The sequence below is a fragment of the Rousettus aegyptiacus genome, unplaced genomic scaffold (assembly GCF_014176215.1).
Source record: "Rousettus aegyptiacus isolate mRouAeg1 unplaced genomic scaffold, mRouAeg1.p scaffold_m13_p_9, whole genome shotgun sequence".
NCBI classification, from domain to species: Eukaryota; Metazoa; Chordata; class Mammalia; order Chiroptera; family Pteropodidae; genus Rousettus; species Rousettus aegyptiacus.
Window position 1 is genome coordinate 105887523 of NW_023416312.1, and position 23236 is coordinate 105910758.

The 23236-nt window shown below is 42.1% G+C and overlaps 1 protein-coding gene and 1 long non-coding RNA gene across 5 annotated transcripts in view; both read left to right on the plus strand.

Annotated features, from left to right (window-relative positions):
- Positions 1-3100, plus strand: part of LOC118607851 — a 28189-nt gene extending 25089 nt beyond the window's left edge. Inside the window, exon 2 of the long non-coding RNA XR_004952883.1 lies at positions 239-3100. This is a non-coding gene — a long non-coding RNA (uncharacterized LOC118607851). The remainder of the gene's footprint in view (positions 1-238) is intronic.
- A 1495-nt stretch (positions 3101-4595) lies between these two features.
- LOC118607850 overlaps positions 4596-23236 on the plus strand; it is a 73980-nt gene continuing 55339 nt past the window's right edge. For all 4 annotated transcript variants that reach the window (XR_004952881.1, XR_004952882.1, XM_036227246.1 and 1 more), the window contains exon 1: positions 4596-6768. Coding sequence is in view for 2 of the 4 variants with exons in the window: in XM_036227246.1 (XP_036083139.1) it covers positions 6757-6768 (12 nt within the window). In the remaining 2 variants the exon portion in view is untranslated. The remainder of the gene's footprint in view (positions 6769-23236) is intronic.

The following is a 23236-nucleotide window of genomic DNA, read 5'->3' on the forward strand; positions in this document are numbered from 1 at the left end:
CAGCACTGAAAAAGGCAATGCTGGAGGACGGGGAGAAGCATGAGGGAATGGAGGTGTGAAGATGAAATGACCAATGGGCAAGAAGGATGGGCGTGGCCCCCCTGCTGCTTGCTCCTGATTGGCCGAGCCAAGAGCACGGGGGGGCCATGCTAACCCGTAAATTACCTTACCTCCAAACCGTGCCCTCATTGGACATCGTGGCACGGACCGGGCACTAACCGTTTCGCTTTTTTCGCAGGTTTTCACACTCGTGGCAAACGGCGAGGCCCGCCAGGCCGCACAGCGCGCCGCCCCTGCCGGAGCCGCGCCCGCCGGGCCCGTGCCGGCCAGACAAGACGCGCCTGGCCTTCCACGTGACCGACTGCCTGGAACGCCACGGGCCGCGGCACACGTCACACGTCACACGTCACGTCGTCCCTGCCGCAAGGACGAAGGCCTGCCACAGCCTATGCTACAGCAAGTATTTCAGCCGCCATTTTATGCCACAAAAATGCAGTATTTCCACAATCTAGGACACAAGAACAAAGACACCACCAGTATGCGGCCTTCCTGCCGCGGCTCGCTCGCGGCAATTCCGTGCTCGCCATATTACACGCTAACACATCCATGTACTAGGCGGTACCGCGACCATGGGCCGAAGCGCACCCTGACACGCCCTGCCGCTGACCAAGTCCTGTCCTTCTCAACCAGCCCATGTAACGTGGCATAGGACAACCGTGTCTTCCTGTCTCACGACACTCGTAACGAACCCTAAATCGGCTGGTCTGAACGGCGCACGACACTGCCTGCCGCCTGTCCTGCCATCCACTGGGTCTCCCTGTTCGGCAGCACCCATCAGCCAAGCACCCATCGGCCAGCTCCGTAGCCACCCAGCGGCCATTTTCCCCCCGCGGCGCCGCTAACTACCATGGCGGCATAAATAGCCACCTGCGCCCAGTGCTCTAAGTGGGTCGCGTACCACCAAGCGATTGACGGACGGCGAGGCAACCAAGACACATCACGTAGCGCAACGAACCACCGATAACAACCAATACTGCATCCACATAAGGCCCCAGAGGCGATGTAAAAAAAAAATCTAAGCAGGTATCCGCGGCCCCGATGAGCAATGAAAAAAAAAAGTAAAGCAGGTATCCGCGGCCCCGGTGGGCAAGAGAAAAAATAGCGGAAGCAGGTATCCGAGGCCCCGATGGGCAAAAAGACTATTAAAAGAAGAAGAGCACGTATCCGCCACCCCGATGGGCTAGACAGTTAGTGCGTTAGGGACGGAGACAGGACACAGCACGTATCCGCAGCCCCGGTGGGCGTAAGGGGAAAAAAAAAAATTAAAAGCAGGTATCCGTGGCCCCGATGGGCGAAATATAGAATGAAGGAGCCACGCCCCAAAACCTTTGCAAGGAAAAATCATGTTAAAATAGAAGACAGCCCCAAAATAGGAGCTGTCAAGATGCATGAGAAAACGGACCGTTTTAAGACTATTTAATAGAATTTTTGGTGCGTTCTTAAGGTAGCGATATGCTGTAGATAGTGGTTGGGACCTGAGAGCTGCAAAGCGTTCCCGAAAGGAGGACAGGGTGAAGATATATCTGCAGTTAGCCAGCTTCTGCCCCCGTAAATGAGAAATGGCGACACAGGCATTGGCTGTGCTTTTATTCTCGAGAAGGAAGTGGGGCGGAGTAAGAGCAAAAGGAGTGGCTTTGAAAAAGGACTACTGCACATCTTCATGAAACGTACAGAACCGGGTCCACTGAGGTATCACGGAAGAGGAGACGTCAAGAAAAGGGCAACATCTCAGAGCATCATGCTGTAAATGATGATTGTCTCAGCCAGGCAAGACATCAGCCTGGACCAACCAACAGGACCTAAAAAGCAAACCAACTACCACCAGCAGAAAGACTACAGACCACCTAGACAACCAGTCTTAAACCCCTTGTCCAAAAACACCTTTAAAGGTGAACACATAAGTGATAAACTGGTTGTCCACGTATTGGGCAAGTAAACCCTAGTCGTGGGACTATTGCCGCGCTAGATCTCTTCCGTTCGTTTTCTGTTCTTTTTTTCATGAGGGTACTCCAACAGCGTGGCGGTAACATGCTGAGTTGGGGTAAATCCTATATAGGGGACAATGGATGGCTGCAGGCTCCGGGTGGCCAACGTGAGTTCTGTGGCCAAAAGAACAGCAGACACAAGAAATCTACATTTCCATACAACAAGTTCCAAAGAGCCATCGGATTGCAAGTAATAACCTTTTCTCTTACTAGGAGATATGAAATTAGCCAGTATGGGTGCATTTGACAGTAAAAAAAAACATGAAGACATGTTTTCTGGACCTGCCAAGGAAGAGATGGTACGTGGACGTTAGTAGAAGACTTCTTGCATAAGCTGGATTTTCGTGTAAGCTGTTGAATAGACATGTAAAGACCTCTTCCGTGTCCGCAATTCTAAATCTTCATTGCTAAATTACTATACCTCACATCAGCCCATGAATTTTATAATATATTTTTAATTAGATTATATAGAAAGTGACTATACAAAACTATTTGTCTAGGACCCTGCATCATGCCCCAGAGTAACCCTGTTTTTGCCATTTATCACTTGCAGGCATTTTTTATCCTAGATGCATGGCATACAACAGGAATTATATGGACAGAAGGAACCAAGTCCTCTTTTTAAAAGATTCCAATTATTTTGCTTCTAGGCTCGTCACTTTGTTAGCATATACTTCTTCATGGCTTAAGTTGTTTTTTTTAGTTTTTTGTTTTTTTTTAAAAGGCAGGAATGTACTGATTTTGCCACGAGATGGCAGCATGAAATTATTGAAGAAACGATGAACAAGCTGCAGGAAAGGCGCCGAGGTCTAATATCAAGCCCACTCAAGGTCTGAGTTGAAAGGGAAAACTTATACATGTTCAGTATCAGAAGAGAAAACAAAAAGTACTCAATTCCCTCTAATTTGAACAGCCCAAAACCCCCTCCGCCAGAGGAAGATTGTCCTTGGCTTTGATGCAGTGTCATTTAAAGAGGACTTGGAACATCCCTGGTCAAATTAGCAGGCTGGTGTAAAACAACACTCCTTGAACAGTCAATGGCTCAAAAAAAAAAATTAAAAAGGAAAAAATAGACAAACAAAAATGAAAACGGCATAAGGGAAAGTTTATAGTGACAAATGCACACGTAAAGAAAAAAGATCTAAAAGAAACAACCTGACCTTATCATATCACTAGAAAAAGAACGAACGGCCCAAAATTAGCAGAAGTGTGAAAATAAAAATCAGCAGAAATAACTGAAAAAGAGTAGAAGAAAAAGATAAATGAAACTATGAGCCGGTTTTTTTGTGAGAGAAAATTGGCAGGCCTTTAGCTAGACTAAGAAAAAAATAGAAGATTCAATTAGAAATGAAAACAGTTTGCAACTGATATCACAGAAGCAATCATAAGAGGCCACTATGAATAAACATGTGAGCAAGTTGGATAATCTGGAATAGATCAATTCCTGGAGACATACAACATACTGAGACTAAATCACGAAGAAATAAAAAATTTGAATATAACTACTATGGAGATTAGATCAGTTACAAAAAGTCTAAGAAAAGGCCAAACCCAAATGGATTCATAAAAAGCCCGCATTACACAGATAATGAAACAAGACAAGGACTACAAGAAAAGAAAATTATAGGCCAATATCCCCGATGAACAAAGACTTTTAAATATCAACAGCACGTGAAAAGAATGATACGCTATGATCAAGTGAGATTTACCCCTGGATGAAAGGAAGGTTCAACGTAAGTAAATCAAGTGTGATACACCACTCTAACAGCGTGATCAAAATCATATAATCATCTCAATAGGTGCAGAAAATGCATTTGCCAAAATTAAACATCTTTTAAAGATCAAAACTCCCAACACAGTAAAGACCATATATATGAAACAGCTAATATACTCAATGGCAAAACACCGAAAGCTTTTCCTCTAAGATCTGAGACAAGACAAGGTTGCCTACTCCCACCGCTTCCATTGCATATAGTACTTGCGGTATTGGCCAGAGTAAGTGAGGAAAAAAAGACATCCAAATCAGGAGGGAAAAATGAAAATTGCCTCTATTTTCCGATAACAGTATCTTATATATCGAAAATCCTAAAGATTCCACCCAAAAACTGGTAGAATAAAAGAATTCAGTGATGTTGCAGGATACAAAATCGATGTACAGAAATCAGTTGTATTTCTATACACAAATAATCTGAAAGGGAAAATTAAAAAGTAATCCTATTTATGATAGCATTGAAAACAATAAAATACTTAGGAATAAATTTAACCAAGAGAGTAAAAGACTTGTACACTAAAAACTATGACATTGATGAGAGAGACTGAAGAAGACACAAGTAAGTGGAAAGATATCCAATGTTCTTGGATTGGAAAAATTAATATTGTTAAAATGCCCACAACCAAAGTGATCCACAGATTCAATGCAATCTCTATTAAGATTCCGATGGTATTTTTCAGAGAATTCAAGAAGTTAACAGAACACCCAATTATCTCAATCCAAAAAGGCCTTCACCAAGACACATTGTATTAAAACTATCAAAAATGACAAAGGAAAAATTCTCAGAGCAGCCAGGGAAAGGAAGGTGGTGACCTATAAAAGAAAACCTGTTAGATTGTCATCGGACTTCTCAGCGCAAACCTTACAAGCCAGAAAGAAGTGGCCTCAAATATTCAAACGGTTAAGCGAAAGGAACCACCAGCCAAAAATAATGTGCCCAGCTAAACTCCTGTGGATATGAAGGGGGAAATAAAGACCTTTCCAGACATACAAAAATTGAGAGAATTCTCCAGTACGAGGCTTGCATTACGAGGAATACTGAGATACTGAATGGAGTGCAACTCGTACTAACAACAGGGCATTATAAGCTTCAACGATAAGAAATTTACTATAGGAAGAAAGTAATGAACGTTCAGCATACAGAGGGACAAATTGAGATGACTGAAAAGGGGAGGACTTGAAGATCTAAATTCACAAAGGGGACAGGAGGCAAGGCATGCGCAGAAGAAATTGGATGACTGTATATAATATCTTGGACCATTCACAAAAATTAACTCAATATGGTTTAAAAATTTAAATGTAAGACCTGAAACCCTAAAATTCCTAAAAATAAACGCATAGAAAATCTTGACATTATTGGCATTGTTTTTTTGGATATGTTACCAAAAGCATGGGTAATAAATGAAAAAAAAATTAAACGAACATGAGTATATCAAACTAAAAATCTTTTGCACAGCAAGGGAAACAATATGAAGTGACAAACCTTAGAAAGGGAGAAAGTATTTGCAAATCTATATATCAGAGAGGGGGTCGGTATCCAAAATATACAAGAAACTCATACAGCTTAAATAGAAAAAAATTATCTGAATAAAAAATCGGGGAAGGATCTAAATCAGGCCAGCCCTAAAGCTACCCGGCCCAGCATCTTTCTGGGTCCACAGAATTGAGAGGAACAAGGTGAGAGGGAATATATAACCATGAGGAGCATTAAGGGCTGAGGCGAGGTTGGAATCGTGAATATTTTCTAATTCCTTTTTTCATGTAGTTACTTTGGGATTTAAGGATCCCAGGTGTGTTTCTCACACCCTGAAGCACTTGGCTTCAGTGGCCTTAAAATCTATATATAGGAAAATGTGCATTAGAATAGCATTGATTTCACGGAGGTAGTCTAAACCCTTAGGCAATGTCACAATTCAAGCTTTAGCTAAGATCTTACTACACACGTGGCAATGCAGATGGGTTCCTTTCAGCGTTTTGCATAAGAATGGCCGTACATCAAGGCTCTGATGGGCGCGCAATTTTCTACCATTGCCTCCTTCAGGTAGGCAACAGCGAAAGAGAGAAAGCAAAGGTAATGATGTAAATGAATAGAACAAAAGGCGCCCCATGCTGAGTCTAGATAGCTAAAGATCATGCATATTAGAATGTATATAGAAGCTACCTTTGGGAAGGGTTAGAGACCTCTAAATTGTCTTTTCTTTTCTTGTGCAGCACGAGCCTTCTGCAGTGCTTTCATCTAGCGTTTCATACCCATAATGCTTCACAGACAGTTTTAGCTGCTGCTTCTTTTTTTTTTCTTTACCGTTTTCGGGACTGGCTTCCAGCTAGTGTATTTTCTCTCGTGGAGAGGAACCAGAAAATATAAACGTTTTGATAAACACAGGTTTCTTACAGGAATCGGGACAGTGGCTGAATCTAAAGGAAGAGGATGGACTTTAGCCGAATCTAAAGGAAGAGGAAGGACTTTCAGGGTGAAGCGCGAACTGACCCCTTTAGCAAGACACTTTGTTACAGAATTAAACAAGGAGGCGGCTAGTTTGGGGTCCGTTTTCGTCCTAGGTTCAGTATGAATTCAGACCCAAAGTTTTCCCGTGTCTGTGTTCTTCTTCCCTATGTTTTGTTTGCTTGAAGTAGCCCGTGATGTGCGGGGCTCAGTGGGGTGAAAAATGGCGGTTGTTGTCCACGCCAAGTCCTTCCAGCGGCCGCGGCTTTGGGGAAGCCGCGTCCCCGCGGTGGGCAAGAGCGATCGGCTCGTCCTCCTCCAGTTTTGCGGGACTCGGGGGGAATCACGGAAAGACGGGTTTGAGGTGCGGCCGCTCGTGAGGGAGATCGCAATGGAAAACGAGAGCTGTCCAGAAGCTGGAAAGAAGAAGAGGGTCGGGGCAAGGACGCAAGGAGGTTGGGGACGGAGAGGAGGACGGAGACTCACTGTCGGAGGGGATGGCAGAGCCGGTGAGTGCGGGGGCCCGGGGCCCTGGGGGGTCACGCCACGGGGCCACGGGGCCCCGGGGCCCCCCGGCGCCGCCTGAGTGATTCGTGCAGCACACCCCGGTTGCGTGGGGCGCCTGAGGCGGTGGCGCCGGCCGCGGGCTCAGTGGCCACCCGGGACAGGGACAGGGACAGGGCCAGCACCGGCGCCACAGCCGAACCGTGACACTGAGACCTAAAATGGCGGCGCGTGGGCCGCGGGGGCCCCACTGGTGCTCGGCGCGCGACGGGCCGGCAGGGCCCGAGCCGCTGCCCCGAGCCCGAGGCTGCCCGGCGTCCGTGTCGTGGTGGGCCACGCGCCGAGGGCCGGGAAAGAGGCCGACGGCGGCCTCGGGGTCGCGTGGACGGCCGCCCGCGTGGGAGTGGGAGGCCGGCTGGCCCGGTCTCGCGCTCCCCGCTGGCCTCCGCTTTCGTCCCTGTCGCCTGGAGCCAGGCGGGTGGGGGCGGGAACTAGGGCTCAGCAGGGCGCTGGGGCTGTCGCCTCAGGCCTTGCGGAAATGGGTTTCGATCGGTCCCTAAACGAAAGCGTCTCTATCTGCCCGGGGCTCGGCCGCGCTACCCTAACTCGGGGCCCGACTCAGCGACTGTCCCGCGGCCTCCGTACGGGCTACACGGAATCGCGCAGCCCGTCAGCCTTTCGGCGTGAGCCGTGTTCTTCAGGCATAGACTGCATTTTCTCCTTTCCGATGACTAAAATTTTCTGTCTCTCTCCCTTTCGACCCTAAGTGAGGACTCTGGGGACGTGTAAAACGTAATCTTTGTTCTGGAAGCATCTCAGGGGAACAGTGTATGCGAATATAGCTACTCTTTGTGAAACGCTTCCGCGGTGAAAAGAAATTTTCGCTGCGAGTGCCCACATCGCACTGTCATGTTGCCGGGGACAGTGTGACTCGCTGCGGCCTTTTGCAACAGTGCTCTGGCCACATTTGGGGGGAAAAAAATCCGCATATCGCCCGACTACACACTGGAACCAAGCAGTCTGACTTTTACACGTACATCCCACGGAGTTAAAAGCACCAGTTTATTAAAACACATGAACGAGATGCCTTTGCAGCTTTGTCTTTGTTACAAGTAACTGGGAACAACCTGCGTATCCATCAACACGAGAGTGTTTGGAAACCAGATTTACCTCCTTACACATTTTTGATCTAGAGAAGGCTAAAATGCATTGTTATGTGATAAGAGGGAGTTTGCACAATATCCCATCTAGTATCCTATGTTTTTGGTGCGGGTGCTGGGGATGATGAAAGAATATCATAGGAATTTTCTTTGTCTTTTTTAAGGGGGCCTTTCTGTATGTCTTATGAAATAGTTAAGACACATAGACATGTAAAAACAAGACAATGAACCTCTGTTCTCACCAAACACAAAAAACAAAACATTACTAATATAATTGAAGTCCTCTGTGTACCCCTCCGTCATTACATCTCTCTTCCCTTGTCCCCAGAGGTAACCATTATTTTAAACGACATATACATTTTTTTTCTAGCATGGGCTATTTTTTATAAATTTTGAAGAGAAATTTTAAAAAGAAGTCAATTTAAAGGATTAATTTTTAAGTGCCATTTGTCTGGATTACAGTAACAGGCCAATCGAAGTTTCTTATGAATTGAGGGTAGAATCTGGTTTAAAAAAAAAAAAAACAAAAACAAAATAAGTCTTGGTAAGGAAGTAGAGGAACTGGACATTGCTGCTAGGATGTAAAGTGATGCAGCCACTGTGGAAAATAATTTGGTGATCACTCTATAAGTTGAACTTAGAATTACTATACTTCCATGCCAATTGGGGTTTTTTAAAAAATTACAACCATCCTACTATGTTTGAAGCGATCATTGTGGTTTAGACTTGTGTTTCCTTAATGACTAATGATTTGGAACATTTTCATGTAAATTGGCCATTTGTTTTCTTTGTAGAAATGTATATTCAAGTCGTTTGACCATTTAAAATCGGATGTTTGTCTTTTTCTTGTTTTTGAGTTGTAAGAATTCTTTATTGTGGATAGTGGACTATTATCATACATATGATTGGCAAAACCCTCCTCCCCCATTCTTTGAGTGTTTTTTACACTTTTTGATAGTCCTGTGGTGCACGATTTTTCTTTTTAATTTGAAGTCCAATCGATCTGTTTTTTCTTCTGTTGCTTGTGCTTTTGGTGTCAAATCTAAGAATCCCTTGCCAAATCCAAGGTAAAGAAGACTCAGCCCTAGGTTTTCCTCGTCAGTGTTCTATGGTCTTAGCTCTTATGTTTATGTCATTGATCTATTTTGAGTTAATTTTTGTGTATGACGTGAGGTCCAGCCTTATTCTTTTACGTGTTTATAGCTAGTTGTCCCAGCACCATTTTTGAAGAGATTTTATTTCCCATTGCATGGTCTTGACACGCTTTTTGAAATCAATTGGCCGTAGATATATTGCTTTCTTGCTGGTCTTTCAAATTTATTTCATTTGTCTCTGTGTCTATCCTTTTGTCATACCACACTGTTTTGATTACTATAGATTGTCATATATTTTAAACTTGGGGAATGTCAGTCCTCTAACTTCATTCTTTTTCAAGATTGTTTTGTCTATTCAGGGCCCCTTGCAATTCTGTATGAATTTTAGGATCAGCCTGTCCATTTTGTTTTAAGTCATATAGAAAAAAAAAGAGAGAGGAGTTGTAAACTAAAAACACATTAATACTGGCTTTTATGTTCACCTGTGTAGTAGTTACTTTACTCGTAGTCTTTATTTGTTCGTATTCTTTATTTGTTCGTCTACTTTTGAGTTACTGTTATCTTTCTATTTTAGCCTGAAGAGAACTCCCCTTGGCAGTTCTTGTAGGACTTATTAGCAATGAGCTCCCTCAGCTTTTATCTGGAAATGTCTTAATTACTCTTTTTGGGTCTTTTTTTTTTTTACAGAGTAATTGAAATATAATTCACATACTGTAGAATTCACCCATTTAAAGCGTATAATTCTCTTGTCTTTTTTTCCCCCCATTTACGTGCAGCCATCACCACAGTTTTAGGACATTGTCATCACCTCAGGACATCCATATGCTCTAGCCATAAAGCCAGTCCCTCTCGACCCCACCCACCCAGCGCTAAGCAACCGCTAATCTACTCTTCGTCTCTACAGACCTTCCCAGTTTGGAACATTTCATGGTAGTGGAATCTCGTAATATGTAGTCTTCGCGATTGGCTTCCTTTGCTTAGCATCATGCTTCTAGATTCATCCATGTGGCAGCATGTAGCAGTCCGTCATCCCATTTATGGCTGAATAACGTTCCATTGTGTGGATATAGCACATTTAGTCAGTTTATTCATCCATTGATGGACATTTGGGTTGTTTCCACCTTTAGGCTATCCATTCGTTCTGGGTGGGCAAAATAGGTGAAGGGGACCAAGAGGTACAAACTTAGTTAAAAGATAAATAAGTCACGGGTGTGTCTGTACAACATGGTGACTATGGGCAATAATGTCATATTGCCAATTTGAAATTCGCTAAGAAAGTAAATCTTAAAAGTTCCTATCACAAGAAATAAACATGTTAATTTGGTGTGGTGACAGATGGTAAATAGTGTGGTGATCACTTTGCAGTGTGTGCAAAGGTCATTGTGTCGTACACCTGAAAATAACATAATGTGTGTCAGTCATAGTTCAATAAAAAAGGCGGAGTATCCCGCCAGCGGTCGTGACATGAGTTAGTCTACGCAATTTAGTTCCAATAAAAAAAATTGCTAAAACATCCGTATACACAAGTTTCTATGTAGACATGTTTTCATTTGTCTGGTGTATACTCGAGGGCGCTGTTTCTGGGGCATGTGGTAACTCGTTTAATCGAGAAAGTGCCCCCAACAGCAGCCGCGCGTGAGGCTGCGACGCGTGTTCATTGTCCCTCGACTTCACGCCGTTCTCGGGCTCGCAGGCGGTGTGAACGTATCCGCGTGCTCGCCACCATCTGCAGGACTCTTGGGCTCTTTTCATTTTTCTATTTTTATTTCTACTCCTCAGACTTAGTAATCTTAATTTACCAATCTTCATGGTCATGTATTCTTCTTCCTATTGAAATCTTATGCTGAACTCTAAAGTTCAGTGAATTTTTCATTTCAGTTATTTTCTTTTTCAGCTTCAGGATTTGCATTTGGTTCTTTTTTGTGATTTCTGTCTACTTATCGATATTTTCTGTTTACCGATACACTATTCTGGTTTCCTTTAGTTTTTGCGCATGATTTCTTTAGCCTTTGGCATACTTATGAGTTGATTTTTCTAGTAAGTCTAATGTTTGGCCTTCCTCGGGGACTTGTTCTGTTCTTTTTTATTTTTTTTCTTACTGCGAAGGGGCCATACTTGTTTCTTTACATGCCTAATAGATTTTCATTCAGAAGTAGGCATTTTGAACTTTATAATACGATGGCTGTGGAAATTAAACTGTTCCCTGTCCCCGCGGCTGGCTGCTGTTGCTTCTGGTGAGCTGCAGTCATCCATTTGTTTAATGACTTTTCTTTAAGTGACAAAATTTACAGCCCCTTCCTTCATCAAGCACTGTCCTGATTATAGTAAATTTCTGATTAGACTCTAGAAAAAGTTCGGAAAAAGTCGATTCTGACGGCTTTTGGCGGCTCGATCCCGGGCACTCCCCACCCTGCCGTTCTGGTGCTGTCCCCTGGCCCTGTACATCTGGGTGCATCGCGATTTCATTACAGTTCAGGTCACAGAATTTTTCTAATTTTGCTGATGATTTGTTCTTTGACTCTTGAATAATTCAGAAAAGTATTTAATTTCCAGGTATTTGTGGAATTCCAAGTTTTTCTTTAGCTCTCGCTTTTTGAAAACAATTCCATTGTCTTGGAGAACATGCTCTGTTTGATTTCAGCCCTGTTAAATTTGACTTATTTTTTGGCCTAGCACAATTTGTTCTGTATCTGTGAGCTTGTTTTTTTTGTTGTTTTATTTAGATTCCACAGGTAAGGTCATACAATATTTATTTGTCTTTCTCTGACTGTCTCACTTAACATAACGCCCTCTAGGTCCGTCCATGTTGTCACAAATAGCAAGATTTCACTCTTTCTTATGACTAATATCCCACGTATTCTTGATCCATTCATCCGTTCATGGACACTTAGTCGTTTCCGTTCCTTGGCTGTTGTAGATAATGCTGCAATGAACATAGGGCTGTTTTTCTTTCCTTCGGATGAACACCCAGAAGTGTAGTGCTAGGTCCTATGGCAGGTCTATTCTTAATTTTTTGAGGACGCTCCATACTGTTTTCCATAGCGGCTGTACCAATTTGCAGTCCCACCTGCAGTGTGTGAGGTTCCTTTTTCTCCGCATCCTCTCCAACACTTGTTATTTCTTGTCTTACTGATAAGAGCCATTCTATCAGGCGTGAGGTGATATCCGATTGTGGTTTTGATTTGCATTTTCCTAATAGTTAGTGATGTTGAGCATCTTCCATCTGCATATCTTCTTTGGAAAAATGTCTCTTGAGATCTGCCCATTTTTTAATCGGATTGTATAAACATTGAATCCCAATAATTTTTGACTACCACTATGTTGGAAAAGAATGGAAATTAAGAAAACATTTCCATTGAAAAATGAATAAAGCAGGTTTAAAAAGTCAGGACAGTGTAGATCCAGAAAATATGAGGAGAAAAATCTATAAATCAAAGCCGACTCCGAAGTACATTAATTTCAGGTTTAATTGTGTTTGAAAGAATGCTTTGTATAATTTCAGTTTTTTAAATGTATCTTAGGCGTTGCCCTATGTGGATGTGACATATGTACTTACAAATAACGTGAGTTCTGCTGTTGTTGGGCGGAGTGTTGTTTAACCACTGAAAAGATTTTTTTGGTTGATGATCTTGTTCAGTCTTCTATACCCTGGGTGATTTTCTGCCTCTTGATTCTGTCTAATACTGAGAAGTCCTGCAGTCTTTAAGTATACTTGTTTATTTGTATTTTGTCAGTTTTTGTTTCATGTATTTCGAAGCTCTCTTAGGTGCACATACAAATAATATTGCTATGGCGTCTTGTTAAATTGACCCTTTTATCGTCATGTAATTCCCTTCATCGCTGGTAATTTTCTTTGCTCTGAAATCTGGTTTTGTCTTTAATGAGTATAGAGAGTCCTGTTGCTTTGGCTGGTGTTTGCATGGTGTATATCTTCTCATTTCTTTAAATTTAGTTTGCCGATGTCAATATATTTGAAGTCTGTTTCTTGTAGACAGAATATTGATAAGTCATGGGTTTAATGTTTTTTTGTTTGTTTGTTTTGGTCATTTTGACAATTTCTTTGAGTTTTGGTGTTTAGTCCATTTACGTTTAATATAAATATCGATATATTTAGATTTATGTTTACTAATTTTTTCTTTGAGTTTTTTTCTTTTTTTGGTCTCTCTTTACCCTCTCTTCTGCCTTTTGGGTTATTTGAACACTCTTTAGTTTTCCATTATGATTTTATTGTTTCCAGCATGTTCTGTGTCTCCTTCCCTCAGTGTCAAAGTAGCTGATTCTTTGTGTCCTTAGTTAGAGAACTTCTGTTCAGATAGACTTCAGACGATTCTCAGAGTTGGTTGTTCTGTAATTGTAATCCTGCTGTGATTGTGTGAGGAGGTGAATGCAGTGTTTACCTCGTCCACCATCTCGACCCCTAACTTAGGCGATTCTCTTTTAAATCATCTAAGAAGAAATGAGGAAAACATTTATTGTCATTTACATTTACCCATGTAATTAGCTTTGCTGGTCCTGTTCATTTTTTTCATATGGATTTGAGTTTAAGTGATTTGTTTTTAGCCTGAAAGCACTTTTCTTTTCTTAAAAAAAAAAAAAAAAAAAAGAATTCCCGTACTACTTTTATTTGAGTCTGAATTTTTCCTCGTTATTGTAAGATAGTTTTTCTGGATATAAGATTCTTGGTTGTCATGTGTTTTTCTTTTAGCGCTTTGGATGCACCATGCGCACACTGCTTCCAGTGTCCATTGTTGAGAAATAACCTGGAAAGTTTCTTGGGATCACTTGTATGTGATGTGTCACTTTTCTCTTGCTGTTCTCATAATTTTTCTCTTTGCTGGAAAGAACAAAGCATTAATAAAATAAAGATCTAGATAAATCGGGATAAATACTATATCCCTGAAGTCAGAAGATGCAGTAACATTTGTGGTACTGTAATTTGTATGGTTTCTATTTATAAGATATATAAATTTGTTCACCAGATGCCCAAGATATATTTCTCATATATTTGGTCTCTGTCCACAATTCCTGGATCACAGCTCCTAGAACTCTTGGAATTTTCTAAGTGTTGAGAATAGAAAAGGGTCTTTTGTTATATTAACCTAATTTTTAGAAAGCACCTAAGGATGGGGGCTGGTGGCCAGGAGAGCGACCCTGTGATTAGAGGGCTGGAACTCTTAGTCCTACCCCCAGCCTCTTGTGACAGAAGGGCTAGAGATTTAATCATTTCCCAAAGGCCAATGATTTAATTAATCATGTCTCTCACTCCCTCCATCCCTCTCCCCTCCCCTCCCCCTCTCCCTCTCCCTCCATCCCTCTCCCTCTCCTCCTCTCCCTCCCCCTCCATCCCTCTCCCCCTCCCCTCCCCCTCTCACTCCCTCCCTCCATCCCTCTCCCTCTCCCTCCATCCCTCTCCCCTCCCCTCCCCCTCTCCCTCTCCCTCCATCCCTCTCCCCCTCCCCTCCCCCTCTCACTCCCTCCCTCCATCCCTCCCCCTCTCCCTCTCCCTCCATCCCTCTCCCCCTCCCCCTCCCCCTCCCCCTCTCACTCCCTCCCTCCATCCCTCTCCCCCTCCCCCTCCCCCTCTCATTCCCTCCCTCCATCCCTCTCCCTCTCCCTCTCCCCTCCCCTCCCCCTCTCCCTCTCCCTCCCCCTCTTCCTCTCACTCCCTCCCTCCATCCCTCTCCCTCTCCCTCTCCCTCTCCTTCTCCCCCTTTAAGAAATCTCCATAAAACCCTTAGCGGGCAGGGTTTGGAGAGTTTCTGGGTTGGTGAACAGGTGGAGACCTGGGCTGAGTGGTGCCTGGAGGGGCCTGGCACCTCCGAGCCCCTCCCGCATATCTTGCCCTGTGAGTCCCTTCCATCTGGCCCTTCCTGAGTTACAGCCTGTTACAATAAACGGTGACCCAGCAAGTAACACTTTTCCCTAAGTTATGTGAGCTGTTCTAGCAAATTAGTCAAACCCAAGCAGGGGGGTTGGGGAACCTCCGATTTCTACCCAGTTGGTCAGAAGTACAGGGGACAGCCTGGATTTTTGATTGCCATTCTGAGTTGGAGGGCTCATTGGAGCCTCCAATGTTTGGCCAGCTGGTTAGAAACACAGATAACCGAGACTTGTGTCTGGTGTATGAAGTGTGTGTGTGTGTCAGGGACAGTCTTGTAGTTCCGAATCCTTGAACCTTTGGAATCTGGTGCTAGTTCTGGTAGACAGTGTCAGAATTGAGTTGAATTCTCAAACACCAGGGTGGTGTGACGGATCCCCCCCCGCCCCCACCACCACCACGTACAGTAGACTTGGGTGTGAGGACCCAGTTTAATGTAAAATCTCCCTAGTTTTATCTTGCCAACAACATAAGAAAGTCCAAACCAGTAGAGAGTTTTTATGAGTTTATTTGAGCCAACCTGACAATTGTAAGGAAGCAAAATCTCAAGAGGTTGAGAAAATGCTCCAGGGAATGGCCTTTTTGCAGCTCATTTTTACATTAGAATCAAAAGAGGAGCAGTAAGGAGGGTTACACCAAACCCACAGTAGGAGCTAAGGGAAGCCAGAGAAGGCAGCGGGGAATCTCTGGGACTGGATGAAAAGTAAAGTGGGGAGACACTTCTCTTTCTTGGGTGGGCACAGGAGAGAGAACAATGAACATTCACAGCTCTGAGCTCTGGTATTCAGGGAATAAGATGTCAGCGAGGGGTTCTGTATCTCCTGCCCCGGTGGGAGGTTGGGAGGTTGTACCCGGAGGGGTCTGGAGAAGGAGATTACTCTGGCATTCCAAAGGTCTGTTATCTTCCATGCACAAAGACAATAGGCTCACTTTGACTGACCTTTGTCAAGGAAGCAACAGGCCTGGAATGTAGCTACCTGCCGGGACTGGATTTAAGTTAGGAATTTTTATGTTCAGACCCCCGTATGTGGTTACGTTCAGCCTCTGGGTTTGGAGGGCCCGCCATGCAGGCCGCCTCTGAGCTTGTCAGGTTTAGTATGTGGCCCCTTTTTCCAGTGTCATCCTACTCAAAATCTCAGCAACCTCTTTTTTGCGGATATTGCCAAACTTATTCTAAAATTTATGTAAAAACAAAGAAACAAGAATAACCCAGTTTTACTTCTGAAATAGTAAAAGAAGTTTGAAAGCTCACACCACTTACAGTAAGGGTGGAGTAATCAACTGTGTGTTTTGGTGAAAGGAACCACGGTCAGTGGGAAGAGCCCGGTCAGTGGGAAGAGCCCGGCAGTAGACCCACGCAAGTCTAGTTACCCCAGGGATGGGAAAGGCCAATGTGGAAAAGATAATCTCTTTAACAGAAGTGCTGAAAACGTTCGAGGACCACATATAAAGAACGGGTGGACACATGCCTTGCTCGTTATCCAAATCTTAATTAAAATGAGTCACAGAGAAACTGTAGGACATCTTGAAGGAAATGGGAAAACATGTATTTTTGGAAACAGCACCGAAGCCACGATATAAATGCTAACTGAAAATTTTGTTTCTTAAAGGACTATGGCATTTTCTTAAACAGACTTTATTTTTCAGTGCAGTTTTAGGTTCGTAGCAAAATGGAGAGGATTTCCCGTATGTTCCCCTCCCCCCCACATACCTCACCCAGCAGTGGTGCATTCGTAACTTACGAACCTGCACTGACACGTCTGTCACCCACAGTCCAGCGTTTACCGTAGGCCTTCTTGCTGTCGTACCTTCTGCGGGTTTGGACAGATGTGTATGGCATGTGTCATTAAGACGCCATGCGGAGTCTCTGCGCTAAAAGCCTCTGGCAGCCACTGATCTTCTTACCATCTCCATAATCGTGTGTGTTTGTGTCTTAGTTGTGGTCGTTTTTGTTGACCTGTGTTCCCTGATTCTTCTTTTGTGTCGAAGGTACTTATGAGCCCATTGAAGCTCATTTTTGTTAATGTTTTCAGTTTCTACCACGTTCATTTGATTCTTTCCTACAGCCGTCAGCTCTCTTCTGATCTTGCCCATCGGCTGTTTTTAACATATCCTAGCTATTTTAAATTCTCTGTTGTCCCCGCGTCTCAGGTCTCGAGTCTGGTTTTAAAGATTGCACGCTTTTCAGATTTTTGTCCCTTCGTTTTTGTAATTTTTCTTGAAAGTCAGATATACCGTACGTAAGATAGTAGAGACCAAAGTAAAATTTTCTAGGGTCAACAAGATCATTAATTTGCAGTTGTCATGTCTTTTTCTGTAGAGATGTAGTGAAGCCGATTCTATCTTTCTACGTGTCTGAGCTTTGTTGTCTTTGTTATTTGTTTCTCCGGTTCTCCTGTTTCTCGTTTGCATTTTTTAAACATTTTTTTATTCCATTTTAACACTCTTTTAAACTTCTTGGTTACATTGCAATTTTGTTTTGTTATTGCTGCAAGGACTACAATACAGATACCTTGCAATCACTAACAGTTTATATAGTTTTAATGTTTTACCACTTCAAGCAAAATAGAAGCCTTTACATTCATGTAGATCTGTGGATACCCACCCCCATGGGTTTTTTAAGATGCCTTGTGTTTTACATTTACGTAACTTGAAAGGCCACCAGACTGTGTAAAGGTTTTCTTTTCAAGAGTCAACATATTTAAAAGACGTTAAAGAGGAGGAAATGGTACAATAGTACCTTACATTTATTCATTTACTAATTCTCTTGTTCTTCATATCTACAGATACTGGCTCCCCCTGGTTTTCATTTACCTTCAGACTAAAGAAGGCTTTGACATTTCATCTCAAATCTGTTTGAGATGAATTCTCTTTCTTTTTCTTTATCTAGGAATGTGTTTATTTGGCCTTCATTCCCAAAGGGTATTTTTCTAGAGAAAGAGCTGTTAGATGATGGCTGTTTTTCTTTCATTGTTTTAAAGATGTTTTGCTCTCATCTTTGCCCTCCGTGGTTTTGGATGAGAAATTTGCAGTTATTTGAATCATTGTCCCAGTACAAATGGTGTTATTTTTTGTATCTGTTTTCTCTGTTTTTGTTTTTTAACAATTGACTGTGGTAGTTCTGGGTGCGGTTTTCTTTTGGTTTATCTTGTTTGGATTTGCTGAGGGGGTTGAATATGCGAATTTTCTTTGATCAGATTTGGGACATTTTGGATTGGTATTCCTCCAGACATTTTTTTCCTGCACAATTTTTTTTTTTTTATCATTCTGGCACTCTGATGATGACTCATATGCTAGATATTTCGGTATTGCCCCATAGGCTCTATTTGTTTCATTTCAGCCTTTTTTTTTTTTTCTGTTGCTCAGATTAGCTAATTTCTGTTGCTATCTTCCAGTATAGTCACTCTCTTTTCTGGTCTCCATTTCTGTTACTGAGATCTCAAGTGAATTTTTAAATTGTGGATGTAGTTTTTAGTTAAGATTTTCAAATTGCTTCTTTTTAAGTGTTAATAGGGGTATAAATAATATACCATAAAATTATTCACTATATGTGCACAATTCATTTATTTTTGGTAAATTTGTATAGTGCGCTAACTCACCACGATCAGACTCGGACATTGAAGTATTTCCAAACATTCCTTCAAGCCCATTATCATCAGTCCTGTTCCCATCGTCAGTACCAGGATCCCACTGAGCTCTGTCTATGAATTAGCCTTTCCCGAGTATTTCGTGTAAATGAAACATGTAATATTTATTATATTGAATTTGGCCTCCTTCAGTTATTAAAATCTTTTTGAAGTTTATCCTGTGGTAGCATAAGTCACTATTTTATTCCCTTCTTAGAGGTGAACATTACTCAGTTTATTATAGATACACATTTTTGTTTCTCCATTGAGCACTTAACAGAAAGTTGAATCCTTTCCCTTTTTTATTATTACTTAAATGCCGCTATGAACATCGATGTAAATGTCCTTGTGTGCTCCATCTCTCTTTTATACGCTTCTCGGAGTAGAAGAGCTATCTCATTCCCACTTGCATGATGTGAGCCTTCGCATTTCTCGACATCCTCATCGCTGGTTATTGCTCGCCTTTGATTATAACCATTTTATTTGTAGACGCAGCATTTCATTGATTTTATTTTGCATTCCCTTAAACTCCAATGAGGTTGAGCATCTTTTCATTCGCTTAGTGATGGGATATCATTTAAATCATTTCTCCATTTCTAATTTGTTTCTTGTATTTGTTGAGGTAAGAAACATCCAAACCTGAACAGAATTTTCATGAATTTCTTTGAGCCAAACTGACTACAGTTGCCTGGAAGCAAAATCTCAAGGGACTGAGAACACGCCCTGCAGAAGGGCAGTTTCGCAGCTTATTTCGTCCATTAGAATCAAGGGAGGAGACATGAGGGGGTCGCACCACAGCCACTGGTGGGAGATTAGGGGGGCGGGAGAAGGCACAGGGGGAACTCTCTGGGATTAGGGAGGAACACGTACTTCTTTCCTTGGGCGGGGGCACGGGCGGGTGCAGGAGAGTTAACCATCAGCATGTACAGCTCACAGAGATGGTATGTGGAGGACCAGATAACCAGGAGGGGTGGGGACCAGGACCACCGGGAGGGGTCTGAGGCCTCTGCTCTGGGGGCTGGGCTGTGCCCCAGGGGTCTGCAAAGGGGCTGACTCTGGCATTCTAAGGGTTTGTTATCTTAGATGCTCAGAGACAGCAGACAGGATCACTTAAGGGAAAGACTGACCTTGTCAAGGACGCTGCAGGCCCAGGATGTGACTTGCCTTGGTTAGGAATTTTTCTTTTCAGATCATGGGGGGGGGGTTAATTTCGGTCTCTGAGTTGTAGGGCCCACCACGCGGGCTGCCCCTGCGTTTGTCAGGCTTAGCATGTGGCCCCTTTTGTCCACACATCATAGGAGTTCTATGTATATGTATTTTGGACACTTGTTCTTTATCAGAAATATGATCTACAGATATTTTTTTCCCCACCATGTGGCTTGTCTTCATATATTATAGTGTCCATTGAGCGTTAAAATGTGTAATTCTGATGTATCTGATCTTTCCTTGGTGCTATAATATCTTCATTGCTGTAGCTTTAAAGCAAGTTTTAAAATATGGTAATGAAAGATCTACTGCTTTGTTGTTTTTTCAAATTGTTTTGGGTATTCTGCAGCTCTTGTATCTTAAGATCAGCTTGCCATTTTCTACAAAAAAAAAAAATTCTCTTGGGCTCTTGATACGGATTGCATTAACTTTATAGATCATATTGGTGAGAATTGTCTTCATAATAACATTGTGTCTTCCAACCTATGAGCAGTTTTTCACATATTTCTCTCCATATATACATTTCCTTCAATTTCTCCGAGCAGTGTTTTGTAGTTTTTAATACATCTCTTCTGTTAAATTTATCCTTCCATGTTTTATTCTTTTGGATGCTATTCAGAACAGAGTTTCTTAATTTCATTTTTGGATAACTTATTGCTAATTATAGAATTACAATTGAGTTTTAGACTTTAATCTCATCCTATTACTTACTAAACTTCTTTATTAGTTGTTTTCTTAAGGATTCCTTGGGATTTTCTAAGTATAGGATCATTTCGCCTGTAAAAAAGAATAATTTTACTTCTTCCTTTCTAATCTCATTTTCTTTCATTGTTTCCCTTAATTACTGCCCAGGACTCACAGTGCGAGCAGAGGTGGGAGTGGCGCCCTCGGCTCATTGCCCTCGGGGGAGAGCATTCAGCCCTTCACCATTAAGCATAATAGTAGCTATAAATTTTTGTTTCCTGGATTAGGTTAAATCAGTTTCCTTTCTTTCTTAGTTTTCTGAAATTGGTAAAATCTTCAGTGGGCTTTGAATTTTGCGAAGTGCCATTTTTGTGTTCCTTGAGGGGATTGTATGGCTTTTCTTTTGAATTCAATGTATGAACTGCATTGATTGGTTTTTGAGTTGTGAAGCAGGCCCACATTTCTGGGATAAACCCTATTTCTTGAAGATTCACTACCTTACAGATCGTTAGATTAGATATGGTACAATTCTGTTAAGAATTGTTACATTCTCTTTTGTGAGGGAAAGTAGTTTATAGTTTTCTTGTGATATCTTTGTGAAGTTTTGGTATCAGGGCGATTGTGACCTAATTCATTAAAATGAATTGGAAAGTAATACTTGTTCAGTTTTCTGAAATAGTGTTTGTAGAATCCATATTATTTCATCCTTATGTTTGATAAAATTCACCAGCGAATTCTTGGCCTAAGGTTTTCTTTTTTTCGAAGAATTTAAACCTTAAATTAAATGTCTTTAACTGACATAGGGACGTTCAGGTTATACACACACACACACACACACACACACACATACATATATATACATACATACATATGTGTGTGTGAATTTTTTTGTTTCATTTCAGTCATAAAATTCACTTATTTGTTTTGTATTTATGTAACCTTTGGTGACATCACCTTTCTCATTTGTGATAGTCTCGCTTTCTCTGTTTCCTTTTAGCCTGGCTAGAGGTTTATCAATTTTATTGGTCTTAAAGATCCACATTTGACAAAGGTTCCAAGAGCATTGAATGGGGAAAGGACAGTGTTTTCACAAGTGATGCCTGGAGAACTGGATATTCACATGTAAAAGAGTGAAATTATACCCTTAACTTCGACCTTATACATAGATTAACTAAAAATGGATCAATGACCTAAAATTATAAGGTGAAATTCTAAAACCTTTAGAAGAAAACACTGCCCAAAATCCTAATGAAATTGAATTTGATGATCATTTCATGAATGACACCAAATGTCCAAATGAAAAAAACAAATGAAACAAATGAAAAAATAAATTGGACTTCATGAAAATTAAGATATTTTGCACATCACAGGATACTATGAAAGACAACCTAAAAAATGAGAATATTTTGAAAACACATTAAGAGAAGAGAGGAGGCATCTGAACAATGCAAAGGGAAGGGCTTGCAGATTATAGATTAACCACGCTCTATAGATCTCTAAATGGCCTTCTGGAAACTCTTACAACACCTACAAGACAAACAATCTGTAAATAGATAGGAGCAGTGGTCCGGGAATTCCCTCCCCCTTGCAGCCCCCACCTGGAACTCCCCCTCCCCATCCTGAGTCATGATGTGCACGTAGAACCTCAACGGACTCACGTTGTTGTGGCCACCAGCCCCTGAGAGACACACGGACCACCAGAACTCAGTGAGTTACAGGAAACACTCTTTATTCGGCCAGCTGGGTCTGCCAGGGGTACGCAGACCCCAAGTTAAGCAGCCCCGAAATGTAGAGGTACAGGGTTTTTAAGCCCAAAATCCCGTTCTTCATTCCGTGTCAACACAAAGGGCTATCTTTCTTCTATTCACTACCTGTCAACTCACAGGTCAGGTGCGTAAGCAGGGGTACAGAAACAGAAAGCTTGTTCAGAATGTTATGTTCCTGTGGGTGACAGCCATGTTCCAATGGGCATAGCCAAGCAGTAATTTTCCTGCAAGTAATGAATTTCTAGCAGCCATTCTTCAGCCATTACAGCGTGAGCCTTGCACGGACACTGCATTGACATGGAAACGGTAAGAAACCTAAGCAGGGGGATCCCGCGCTCCTGTGCTGCTGAGTCCCACGTGCTCTGCCGGCTAATAAACTCTCCTTCCTCCAACAAAGTTGTCTGTGCCTCCAATTTCTTCTGTCGGGTGTCGCTTCCTGCAACAGTATATCTGATAACAGATTAATATTGGGAATTTGTAAGTACTGCCTAAAACTCAACATAAAGAAACAAAGCAATTCAAAACAGGGCAAAAGACTTAAATACACTTTTCTCCTAAGAAGATATACAAATTGTCAATAAGCTCATGAAAAGACGCTCAACATTATTAGTCATTAGGGAAATGTAAATTAAAACCACAGGGAGATGCCCTTTCACACAAGGATACCCATAACTAAAAATAAAATAAGCGTCGGCCAGGATATGCAGAGTTTGGAACCTTCGTGCAGTGACGGTGAAAATGTAAAAAGGCGCAGTTGCCATGTAAAACAGTTTGTGGCCGTTTCTCAAAATATTCAACATAGAATGGCCAGAAAGCACAATTCCACTTCTAGGGGTCTATCCAAAGGAGTTAAAAATGAGGACTTCATCCTTAATTTGTACAATATTCATAGCAACATTCTTTTCCATGTGCAAAAGGGGCAAACAATCCACAATGGGACTTCATTCAGTTGTAAAAACGAATGAAGTTTAATATGTGATATAACATGGGTGAGCCTCGAAAACGTTATATGAAATAAGCCAAACGCGGATGACAAATAATGTATCCTTTCACTTTTAT